This window comes from Oryx dammah, unplaced genomic scaffold, assembly GCF_014754425.2.
Source record: "Oryx dammah isolate SB20612 unplaced genomic scaffold, SCBI_Odam_1.1 HiC_scaffold_21, whole genome shotgun sequence".
In the NCBI taxonomy this organism is placed as follows: Eukaryota; Metazoa; Chordata; class Mammalia; order Artiodactyla; family Bovidae; genus Oryx; species Oryx dammah.
In genome coordinates, this window is record NW_024070205.1 from 75,408,538 (window position 1) to 75,421,301 (window position 12,764).

At 48.3% G+C, this 12,764-nt stretch overlaps 1 protein-coding gene and 1 long non-coding RNA gene across 3 annotated transcripts in view; both read left to right on the plus strand.

The window, feature by feature from the left end:
- Positions 1–598, plus strand: part of LOC120879949 — a 1,718-nt gene extending 1,120 nt beyond the window's left edge. Inside the window, exon 2 of the long non-coding RNA XR_005724914.1 lies at positions 9–598. This is a non-coding gene — a long non-coding RNA (uncharacterized LOC120879949). The remainder of the gene's footprint in view (positions 1–8) is intronic.
- Positions 1–11,897, plus strand: part of PM20D1 (peptidase M20 domain containing 1) — a 24,296-nt gene extending 12,399 nt beyond the window's left edge. Inside the window, exons 11-14 of one of the 2 annotated variants that reach the window (XM_040262956.1) lie at positions 4,901–5,069; positions 8,315–8,414; positions 9,817–9,941; positions 11,580–11,897. In XM_040262956.1, the coding sequence (XP_040118890.1) occupies positions 4,901–5,069; positions 8,315–8,414; positions 9,817–9,940 (393 nt within the window). In that variant the 3' untranslated portion in view covers position 9,941; positions 11,580–11,897. Of the gene's footprint in view, positions 1–4,900; positions 5,070–8,314; positions 8,415–9,816; positions 10,527–11,579 lie in introns of those variants that run through there. The other variant, XM_040262955.1, reaches the window with a different exon arrangement.
- Positions 11,898–12,764: the final 867 nt, after the last annotated feature.

Genomic DNA, 12,764 nt, shown 5'->3' on the forward strand with positions numbered 1-12,764 from the left:
AGTGAGAGGTGGGCTCATCAGGACGCAGTGTGTGATGTTAGCTGGTCAGGTACTGGTGCCTGTAACCAAGATTGGGAATTCAAGAGGAAAGCAAGTTCTCAGAGAAATATAATGGTTTAGAAATTTGAGAGGCTTCTAATATATTAATAGACAGTTATAAATACCTTAGATCCAAAGAGATAATAGAGACAGAGGCTAGAGTATTATTAATTGAAACCTGTAGAGCCAATAAAGTCCCATGGGAAGGGTGTGTAACCCCTTGGAGAGAAGAGGTTGCAGACAGACTTGTGATGTTCTGCTATGAATGTCAATTTAAAGGTTAGAAAAATGAATGTGTAATTGCAAACCATGAGTGCTATGAGGAAAGGGGGCTGCTGCTATTGAAGAATTTAAGAAGGAATGAGAATCTGTCCACAGGTCAGGCAAGACTTCCTTACGTGATATCTGAGCTGAAAGCTAAAGGGTGAGAAGAAATACACAGAACGTTTGACATCTCTAGGAAAGACCCGCTTATTTAAACGTCAGGTTGAGCTAAAAAGAATTCAGAAGGTAAATCTGATCCTTCTGAAAATGATCAAAAAAACCCACCTGACAACTATGAGATGAGTATTATATTCCAGGATTAAGCAAGGTAAGGGGCGGGTGGTGTTTCCGGATGATCTTCCTGGCGGGTCATCAAGGGTCTGCCACACTTTGATTTCTGTGGTCCTTTCTCCCTGGGGCCTTCTCCATGGAGGATGCTGTGTGTCCTCGCACAGGCTGGGGGGCATGCCCGCATTGCAGGGGCTGGGGGCAGCCTGCCCAGAGTCACCCAGCATTGACAGGGAACTGGAACAGTGTAAGCCCTGGGCTCTGCTGCTTTTCATCCAGTGCCAGCCTTTGTCCTCTCCCTGGGGGCTAATGGGGCCAGGAAATCACTGAATTCCCCTCACTGAGCTTCTTTCCACCAGTTTTTTTCCAGCCTCATTCCAACTCCATGCCCTTTCCAAGGGCTGTTTTCCACCAGCTGGGGCTTTCATCTCCCCAGGTTCTGGCATGCTGCCCTCTGCCGCAGTGGCCTTCCTTCCCCGCTGATCTGATGAGATCTCTGGGCTCCCTAGGCCCACCCTGCTCCCCTGTCTCCGTGGGGAATGGAAAGCCCCCATCACCCCAGGAGTACACAGTACCTCTTTGTCCTGGTCACACCTCTTCCTCATGCCCTGATTCTGAATGGCTCCCTGAGCCCTCTTCATCCATCTTTACCTGGTCTCACCCATAAGTTTTTACAGGAAGGGTCTGAATGAACTTTGTGGCCCCATCTGTGAGGAACAAGAGTCTTCAGAAACCTAACAGACTGCCATGCGGGAAGGAAGGCTTGTCCTGTGTGGCCCTTGAGGGGGAGAGATAAGGCCACTGGGAAATGTTTCTGGGAGCCCCCACTTAAAGCTGAGTTTGGAAGTAGGGCGCCTCGCATGATAGTGAGCTGCTCAGAGGCTGGATGTCCACCTATCTAGAGTGTTTTACAGAAAATTCCTGTCTTCCTTCATTTATTCATTCACTAAATGTTCATTCAGTGGCTACTATGGGCTAGACATTCTTCCAAGCACTTGGGAAAATGGTGAACAGGCCAAGGTTCCCATTCTAAAGATGTTTACATGCTAGTGGGTATAAGTAATCAAATATATGAACAAGTGGAAGAAGTAGGCACCACAAAGAAAACCACAGGACAGTGTGTCAGGAAATGGTTGTGAAGTAGGGTTGGGACAGTAAGCAGTTTCGTATCTGTGGCCAGCCCTCTCTTAGGGGCTTCCCCTGTGGCTCAGCCGTGAAGAATCTGCCTGCAATGCAGGAGCCACAGGAGCTGCTGCTGCTGAGTCGCTTCAGTCGTGTCCAACTCTGTGCGACCCCATAGACAGCAGCCCACCAGGCTCCCCCGTCCCTGGGATTCTCCAGGCAAGAACACTGGAGTGGGTTGCCATTTCCTTCTCCAATGCATGAAAGTGCAAAGGGAAAGTGAAGTCGCTCAGTCGTGTCCGACTCTTAGCGACCCCATGGACTGCAGCCTATCAGGCTCCTCCGCCCATGGGATTTTCCAGGCAAGAGTCCTGGAGTGGGGTGCCATTGCCTTCTCCGAGTCACAGGAGAGGCAGGTTCAATTCCTGGGTTGGGAAGATCCCCTGGAGGAGGAAAATGGCAACCCACTCCAGTATTCTTGCCTCAAAAATTCCATGGACAGAGGAGCCTGGCAGGCTACAGTCTGTGGGGTCGCAAAGAGTCCTACGTGACTATATGACTAAGCACACACACCATCCTCTCTCATGAGGCATTTACACTGAAACCCAAAAAGGAGCAAAGACCCGGGAACAGCATTCAGGCGGCAGGAGCACAGGCCTCTATTCTCAACAGAGGTGAGATCCTGCTGATGGCTCTCATACTATTGATACATTATCCTGTGGACTCTATAGAATATTTTAAAAATAAATAAAAGAGGTATGAGTAGGTTAGATGCTACAGGAACCCGTACCTCAGTTCATTATTAAGAAGATGCTTATTACAGAGTTGTTCAAAGATGAAATGGATTAAAACACATGATGGTGAGCTTTCTGCCATTGGAAATATTGAAGCACAAGCCAGTGACAGCCTGTTGTGGTTGTTTTGATGACCAGTCTCACAGTAGGATGGAAGCTGGTCTTGCTAACTCTAAGTACCCATTGTCCTTGCCCTTGAACTTATTCACTCAAGAAGAAAATACAGCTTTGCCTAAAATAGAAAACAACATAATGTGGGAATACGGACTGTAGGAGCTCAGAGAAATGAGGAATCAATGTGTTCTGCCTTTGAGGTCCCTGTTACCATTGATGAATCCCTCCTCTTAGTCCCATCCTTATGCCTCTGATTATTGCCCAGAGTGGTCCCTCCCTTCTAAACAGGCAAATAACAGCTAACATACATTGAGTGCTGGGAACCAGCCTAAGCATATTACACACATCCAGTCATGGTAAAAGCCACCTTACCAGGTAGGTGCTACTATTATCCTTCTGTTAACAGATGAGCAAGCTGAGATGCAAAGGCTAAGGAGCTCGCTGAGTGTCACACAGTTGTGAGTGGCTCTGCAAAGCACAGAGCTGAGTTTTTGTGCATGCTCACACTGTCTCTTGCCTCTTCTCCATCATTCTCATATCCTTCCTTCAAATTCTGGCTTAAAATTCATACCACTAAGAAATCCATCTTAAATGAACACCACCCTCTTTCTGGCTCTACTCGATGCCATTTCAACCTGTAGGTACTTTGGAAAAAGTAAAGCACCATCCTTGTGAAGTCAGATACCCAGCCCAGCAATACTACCTCCGTAAACCTTGGGCAAATTCCTTAATGAGACAACTCCTGTTGTTTTGTTTATTATTATTGTTTCACATCTTTTAAAATGTATATATGCAACATTCATTGCATACCTTTTATATTCTTGGTACTAGACGTAAAGAAACGAGGCCTTTGAGTCCGGACCTAGCCTAGCAGCTGGTGGGAAACCTGGGCTCTGTAGGCTCATTGCAGGCATGCGTGCTCAGTCGTGTCCCACTCTTTGCGACTCCATGGACTGTAGCCTGCCAGGCTCCTCTGTTTGTGGGATTCTCCAGGCGAGAGTACTGGAGTGGGTTGCCATTTCCTCCTCCAGGGCATCTTCCCCACCCAGGAATCGAACGCATGTCTCCTGCATCGCCAGGCAGACCATTCACCGCTGAGCCACTTGCTCACTGAGGTCTGATCTGTGTGCCTTCTTCAGTTTCTGGAGGCAGGAATCTTTAAGTAATGTGGGGCAGGGCACAGCAGACACTTCTGGGGATAACTTTAGGAGCCTTCCAGAGGGTCAAGAACATATCCAGACTATATATTAATTCTTGTATCAGAGTATTTGAGACATCTGTGCTAGAGTGAAAATAAGCTCTGACAAGTGAGTTGCCCCTCCCCTCAGCCCAACAGCACAGAATTTGCTTTGCCTCAAATGATGGTTTTTAAGTCAGAAGAAAACCGTCATTTCCTTTCCAGACCTCACACTGACCTAAAAGAGGTCCTCTCAAGATAATGCCCCCCAGTTATGAGACAGACACTCCCCTTTCTAGGGCAGAGACTGTCCTAAAGCAAGTGTTATCCAGATAGCTTGAGACTGGTGCTGGAGCTTTCCCTAGGTGGCTGGGTGGGTTTGTGGGGCTAGACTGTCAGCATCCTCATCCATTCCCACACAACTTCATGTGATCTGATCCTCAGGGTCTGGTCTACATCCTGCCTGGGACCAGGACTTTTGCTGAGTTCAGCTTTAGTTACTTCAGACTGAAATTTCTAGAAGCTTCCTCATATTCCTTCCTGAGGAAAGGAGGCTCAGAGAGAAAACTTGAATACTAGCCCCCCAACCTCTGACTTTTTGTCTGTTGAGCTCATCTTCCTGGCCCCAGTGCAGATGGTTACAAACAGGAAGCAGGGATGCCCAGAGAAGGAAGAAAGTGTATGACCTGTCACCAGCTGTCTGAGACTCTCCCAGGCTTAAGTGAGGTCATCATATCTACCCCCCTGCCTCGAGATGGTTGAGATTTCCACTGTGCTGTCTCCTACATTTTCACCTAACCCATGGTTCTCAGCCTAAGGGAAATTACCCAATATCCTGATTTTCCAGTTCCTGACCTACCTCACGGCTATAAGGCAAACCTCCCAAGCATCTAACCTAAATCTACCATGCTATAGATTTCCAGGAAGAACAGCCATTCTATCTCCTACAACCAGTAGGCTGAAACTGAGGTCTCAGAGCTACAGTGAGTCTCCTCTGTAAAGGCTCTGCCTTGCTGGAGAGACATCAGGACCGTATAGATTCATACAGTACTTGAATAGCAGATCAATAAGAAATCAGACTTTCTTTGTTTCCTCTCTCAAGGTCCTAAAACTAGCCAAGGACATTGTGGCTGATGACCGGGTCCAGTTCCACGTGTTGGATGCCTTTGACCCCCTGCCCATCAGCCCCTCTGATGATCAGGCCTTGGGTTACCAGCTGCTCCGCCAGACCATACAATCTGTCTTCCCGGAAGTCAACATTGTTGCCCCAGGTAATGACTTCATCAACTGTGGCTGGGGGAGTTTGGGGGGAGCTTGTGGGGGGGGCGGTGCTGGAACTGTATCCTATCTGATATCCACTGCCCCACCCCCATGCCAGCTGTTCAGCCTGGAAACAGCTGGCTGCTTCCTCTCCTGATGGGACTGGAACTGTATTTTCCCCTCCAAGTGGAAGTGAGAAAGCAAACAGGAAAGGATCAGAAACAATAAATTAGGTCAGCCAAGCCTGGGTCCTTGCTTAACCTAGGCCAGCCACTCTGGCCTAGAGGAGAGGATCGGCTCAGATTCCCCTTCCTCTGGAGGAGCCACAGAAGGGGTTGGGTTCCACCCGTGCAGTCTGGTTCTGATCCATTCTAGAATAACAGCTCAGCAACAGAGCTCAGAATTTGCAGCCCAGGAACTTCTCCTGGCTGTACCATTGGAATTAACCCCCTTCACCTCTCCCAGGAGCAGTGCCTCTGTGCCTCTTCCTCAGTCTTCCAGCATGCCTTCCAAATCTATGTTGTATAGATAGTGGTTCTCAAATTTAAGAGGACAAGAGGATCACCTAGGGAACTTACTAAAATGCAGATTACCTGGACCCACTCCCAAAGATTCAGGTATATTAACTCTGGAGAGGACCCTGGAATCTGCCTTTTTAACAAATATCCCAGGGGATTCTGACACCAGCTGATGGCTGACCACAGTTTGAGAATCTCTGGTCTGTGATGTGAGGAAAAGATGCTCTAATGTGAAGACTTGTGTTCACTTTGTTTTTATATACCTTCAATCATGGAGTCTCTCATTTTTCTAAGCTAATTCTTAGGACCTGTTAGGCATGGACCTTAAAGATATTATAGTGAAATTCTACAACCATAAACTCCTCGGGTATCAGGTGGGGGAGCACTCTTAGTTTTTAATCAACTTAAATCTAACTCATTTCTCAAAAAGTCAACCTCAGGCATTATTGAAGCCTCCAAGCAACCCCACCACCCCCACCTTGAATCAGGCCTCAGGGTCTATGCAGTAGCATAGCGTCAGGATCCCTTAGTCTGTGGACATCAGTCCTTGTGTCTGTCTCCCTCTGAGACATCCATTATCCTGCCCACAAGGTCACTGCAGGTTGCAGATTTCCTCTGATTCCTTGACCTGTCTGGGGGGTGAGAGCTCTGGATCCAAGGTCTCCCCTGAATATCCCCTCTGAGATTTCCTGCCTCCTTGGACTCCTGCCACAGAGCAGGACCTGGGCCCCTGCCATCAAGGAACCCTGGCTTTCAGGCTCCCAGGTTCTCCTCTCTTGGCCTCAGAGGCTCCCTACCTTTCCCTCTCCCTGTGGGGCACCTGCGATAATCTCTTCAGCACAGTTAGGCTTGTACAGAATAGAGATAGGCAGACATCAATGGCAGAAATCTCCAAAGCCAGGAATTGTGAAGGGACCCATTTGAAACCAGGAGTGAAAAGTAGAACAACGGACCTACAGGTTATCATACTAAGTGAAGCAAATCAGACAGAGAACAGCAAATGTCATCTGGCGTCACTCGTGTGAAAGCTAGGACAATGGTACAAATGAACTTACTTGCAGAACAGAAGTAGACTCAAAGTCATGGAGCACAAACCTGTGGTTATCAAGTGGGAAAGGTGTTGGGGAGGATAAACTGGGAGTTTGGGAACAACAGATATACACTATTATATATTAAGTAGATAAACAGTGGGGACTTCCTGTATAGCACAGGGAACTACATTCGCTATCTTGTATAACCTATGATGGAAAAGAATCTGGAACAGAACAGCTCTGCCTGAACGTGGATGGCTGGGCCACTTCACTGTGCACCTGAAGCTAGCACAACACTGTAAGTCAGCTGGGCTTCCACTTTAGAAAGGATCCTCAAACAAAACGTGCACGTCAAACATCATCCCAAGGTTGCTATAGAGCAATAGCCAATGGTATTTTTGAAATTTTTCTGTCACTTTTAAATTGTTAAAAATACCTGTCCAACTACATGAACACAGAGCTATGACCCTGTCATGAACTCAAAAAACACATCTGTACTTGTGGGATCTTTATGCATAAGCTTAACAGCTTCATGATAAATCTGTTCTGCCTGAAAGTACTTAAAAATGGGATCCATTTCTAGAACAAAAGCACTAACTCAATCAAAGTAAAACACAAATTACCATCTCAAATTCGTCCCACCACACTTTAACTGACAAGCTATGGAGTCTTTTTTCAAAGAACATTCATAATGGGGAGGAGTCCCAGCCCCAGCTGGGGAGGGGGACAACTTACTACCTTCAGGAGAATGGGACACTAGAGGGTATCCTGGGACTATCCAGACCTGAAGTTTGACTCTGGGAAGATAGAGTCCTTCTTCAGAAGACAGGAATAACCAGAAATTATGTTCTACTTTTATTCTTGCCTTAGAGAAGGAAATGGCAACCCACTCCAGTGTTCTTGCCAGGAGACTCCCAGGGACGGGGGAGCCTGGTGGGCTGCCGTTTCTGGGGTCGCACAGAGTCGGACACGACTGGGCGACTTCACTTTCACTTTTCACTTTCATGCACTGGAGAAGGAAATGGCACCCCACTCCAGTGTTCTTGCCTGGAAAATCCCATGGACGGAGGAGCCTGGTAGGCTGCAGTCCATGGGATCGCTAACAGTCAGACATAACTGAGCGACTTCACTTTTATTCTTGCCTGGAGAAACCCCAAGGAGAGAGGAGCCTGGTGGACTACAGTCTATGGGTCACAAGGAGTTGGACACAACTGAGCGACTAAGCACAGCAGCACAGCGTGTTCTACTTTAAGAGAATCGCCATCTATAGCAGTAAAACTCCCCCAGAGAGTGTTTGTTTCTAACCTGAGCGATACACAAGAAAGCTTGGGCAATAAAGAAATGGTGCTTAGATTTCTGGATATCTAGATTTCTACTGATAGAATAACCTGGCCATGGGTATGAAATGAAGCCGTTGGCCTCCGTGGTCATCATGGAGAGAGGGCACTTAGCCTTGGGCCATGTAAGGGATGTCTCTAATGCCCTTGGGAGGTGATTCCGTGTTCCTGGCTGAAATGGTATCTTAGAAAGGTTTTGAAAATGGGTAGGCTGAAGGACAAAAATCCTTGGCTGCAGTCTCCTAAGGAAGATCCAGACGTCTTCTGTGGTGACACAAGGGCCCCAATTTTCCAGGTAGCCTGTGTTCCACCACTTCCTTGGCTTGGCTGCTTACATAAAGCTCCATTTCTCTGGATTCTTCCTTTCTAGGTACTTGCATTGGCAACACAGACAGCAGACACTATCTAAATCTTACCACTGGCATCTACCGGTTCAACCCCATCTACCTACAGCCTCAGAGCTTCAGTAGGTGAGTGAGTGGAACAGGTTTGGACAGCTTGGTGGGGAGAGGAGATACATCTGACCTGTCCCTTTCCCACTCATTCTCCTGACAGTCCACAGAATGGGGGAAACCTGGAATTTGTACAAACTAAAAGATACTGCAGAGCCCAACTGGCCAGCTTTTCTCAGTGCCAGAGTCTTGCCACTCCCCAGAATTTGGTGGAATCAGTGACTGTTTTTCAGGGATGGAGATAATCAGATGACTGGAAAGAACCTGGTAGTATTAGGACCCTTGAGTCCCACCTCTTCTTTCCTTTGAGAGAAGCCCTCCCCTCTGGATCTCATTTGCACCAAAAGTGGGTACTCCAGAATTCTCAACTTCCACTTAGTGAACTGCAGGACACATTTGAGGTCAAAGATGAACTCATGCTTTGAATTCTCAAAACATACTTTGGGAATCTAAAACATATTCACCAGTTTCAACTACTGTATGTGAACTACTACTTTGTGGGTTCTTTAGCAAATTTTCCCCTGGTGGCTCAGAGGTTAAAGCGACTGCCTGGAATGCGGGAGACCTGGAATGCAGGAGACCGGGGTTCAATCCCTGCGTTGGGAAGATCCCCTGGAGAAGGAAATGGCAACCCACTCCAGTACTCTTGCCTGGAGAATCCCATGGAGGGAGGAGCCTGGTAGGCTACAGTCCACGGGGTCCCAAAGAGTTGGATACGACTGAGCGACTTCACTTCACTTCAGCAAATTTTTAGTCCTGGGATAGAGGGGCATGATTTCCATTTACCTCTCTGCTCCTTACCATACCCAGCTCTGATTTCCTCATCATAAGTCAAGTTGTTTGAATATATATTTGAATTTGAACTTAGGAACAGATTTCATGGGAAGGGGGTTCATTGGTTTTTTTAAGGAGTGTAGGTTATCTCCTTTCATCTTTGCAGTTACATGTGTGCTTTGGTTGTATTGTTGTGTGGAGGCAGGCTGTGGGCATCGGATCTGGTAGTGAAATTCGAGATGAAGCAGAGAACCCCATAGGTAGCCTGGTTTCCTATCCACTTGTGCCCCTAATAATTTGGGGAGGGGTGGCTGGCGTAGGGGTAAGTCTCGCTGGGACTGCAGCCTTAGAGAATTAATAGACAGCTTCCCCTCAGAGGAGAAATTATTAAATAGATTCCGGAGCAGGGGATGATTTGTGCTCCCCAGGACTATCAGCTACTCCCCCTGTACTTTGCCATGGACGTAGATCCTGGAGAGGTGACCAGCCTGTCATATGGAATCTCACTTCTTCCAAATGGCTGCTCCCACCTTGCCCACTTCCTACCCCTGGAGGGTCAAAGGCCAGTGGCTTCAGGGGTAGGGTCCTCTGCAATAACATTTGCACTAAAGCAATGGCCTCTCCCCCCAAAACTTCTCTCCCTCAGCATCCATGGAATCAACGAGAAAATCTCGGTGGAAGCCTATGTGACCCAGGTGAAATTCATCTTTGAGTTTATCCAGAATGGTGACACAGACGTGGAGCCAGTTCCTCACCTGCACGAACTGTGAGGTTAGGGACCAGCTGGATTAGGGATGCCTGATGCTGGACCAGGACTAACCCAAGGGGGAAAGCCAGTGTTGATGTCAAAAATCATATTATAATGACCTCACCCACCTGCCTTGGTCACTCCTAAACGCAGTGAAAAACAAGGCCGGGAAGAAGGGGAGGACCAGCAGGAAGCTGGCTTCTCCCTCCCTCCAGACAGCTCCTCGATTCGACATCCGTTATTGCCTTCTTTTCCCTCTCTTACAATAGAAGGTATCTGGCTTGTCTGCCTTGCACTGGTGATGTCACTGCTCCTTGTTAAGGCCTAACTGAGCAAACACAGATTTGAAAAATATCAACCAGATTTTTTAATTTAAGGCATGCTTGTTGGGCTGCCTTTTCCTCGGCTTATATATTTGTTCTTGCCGTAACTTCCTTTCTTTTTTTTCCCCCTCTCTTCTTGGATTGTTTATCTGGCTCTTCATCTCTCCCCTCCTCCCCCTGCCTCTCACCTCTTCCCCTTCCATTTATTCTACACCTGGAGCAGGACTTAAACTGTGTCACTATCATAATTACCACAACGGCTGGTCAAATAAAGTAGTCTGTGCAGCACCGTCTGGTCACTGGGGGTAAACTGAGGCCGAGGGCTTTGGGGGAACCCCAGACCTCCTGGTTCTGGAGGTTGGAGCCTGGAGAAGACAACCTTCGTCCTTGGGCTCCTCCCAAGGGCTCCCTGGGTTTCGCTCCCTCCCCTGCCCTGTCCTGCCACCTGCTGCTGCTGCCCCACCCCAGGAGGCACTAATCTGCGGAAACATTTCCCTGGCACATCCTGCGGGCTGAGCTCCCAAGAGAAAGGCAGCCTCTCTCTGGAGCCCAGGAGCAGCAGGGCCCTGGCCCTGCCATCGTGTCCTGGTTCAGACTTATCGAGGGAAAGTGGAGGGCAACTGGGGAGGGGACCGCCTACAGAGGCCCTGCTCCACCGGTGGGACAAGGGCCAGCTGCCCTCCCTTAGGGGACCGCGAAGCTCCAGTCTGTTTTCTGTGGGGTCCAAGCCGGAGCATATTGGAATCTGCTCAGTAGCTGTCAGGTGGGGGGCATTGAAATGCAGCATTTCTTGGCTCAAGGCTGGGAGCTGTGCTTTGTGGATCACAAGGGAGTCAAGGTCATGGAGGGAGACACAGACGGAGCTGGGACTTGAGACAACATTCCCTCTTTTTCTCCTGTCCAGACAGGACCTTCCTGGGGTTTAACAGCAGTGGGACAGTGCCTTCTTTTCCCTCCTCGCAATCCCCTGCCCTTTCCCACCCGCCTGTGGGTGTGAGCAGCTCCTCAGGAGCTGGAGCCTAATGGACAGTGTTCAACACGGGCAGCAGGGATTATTTCAGGTTCTCTGCTATCCCCCTAAGATTCACATTCCTTCCCTCACCCTCCCTTTTTTGGCCAATTCTGTATTTAATTCAGCCTTTGTTAGAGGGTGAGCTGAAGAACAAAAAGGATTCTTCACATTTGTACAGAGCTGTGCAAAGTACTTTCACACACCAGTCTCACTCAATTTGTGCTCTGTCGTGTCCGAGTCTTCAGGACCCCATGGACTCTAGCACACCAGGCTCCTCAGTCCATGAGACTGTCCAGGCAAGAACTGGTTGCTCTTTCCTCCTTCAGGGGATCTTCCTGACTCAGGAATCAAACCCAAGTCTCCCAAGGCTCCTGCACTGGCAGGTGGATTCTTTGCCACTGGGCCACCTGGGCAGGCCCACTTATCTCACTGGAGCCCCATGAGAGCTACATGAAGAGGCACCATTCTTCCTACAGAGGAGAAATTGCTTCTCAGAGAGATTACATGTTTAGCTGGAGGCAGATTCAAATGCATGTCTCCTGGCCCCAAGCTCACTGTTACTCCATGATCCAGTGTGACAGATGAAATCTACTTTAACAAGATTAAATATTATTTAATACTGACAACAACTCCAAAGGTGTTATTGCCCCTGTTTTTAACAAATGAGGCAACTGAGGCTCAGAGGTTAACTAATTTGTCATGCAGGTGTTAGGGGCAGAGTCTATCTGAATCCAAAGCTTGTGTTCAGAGGAGTCATTTGCCCAAGAAGACACAGTTCTGAAGGGGCAGCCTCAGAATTCAAATGCAGCTCAAAAATCCCCAAATCCAGTGCTTTTTCAATCATCCTACACTGCCTGCCCCCAAGAACCTCTGGTGTGTGGCTCATTCATTCTGATTCAGGGAGATCTCAAGGACAAAGGTGTTCTACTATTGAATTTGGTTCTGAGCTCAAGTTCTCTGTTCCCCTGGCTGACCTCTTGCTATTCACACTTGTCCCACTGTCTGCCAACATTCCTTACCACCCCCACCCTCAGCTTCTGTGTTCAGCTCTTCTCCCTTCTTGAGTTTGGGGACAGCCAGGCCTCTAATGATCTGTGGGATAACTGGGGGGAAAGCGAGCAAGGGTCCCTGTCCCTATCTGGTCTCCCTTCTCTCTTCTAGCATCAGAACAATAGTCTTCCAAGCCCCCGGGGAGGGAAGTTCTCCAGAGAGAACTGCTCCAAATCCTGGCTCTGAGAACACAGACATTCTAGCCCTTTGGCCCCTGAAGTTTTCTGAAAAGAACAGTTGAACATGCTGGCCAGAACAACATAACATGATGCTGGGTAGGATGGGACAATGAACCTGGAACTTTCCTCCACCCTTCCTCCATCCATGTATCACTCCCCAAATCCATCTGAAAGAGATCGAGCAGATAATTACATGTACACTGCACACTCCAATCAATGACATGGCTCAAGTATCTTATTCATACCTCACTCTCGAAGGTTGGAAGGAAGACACAGTATTCA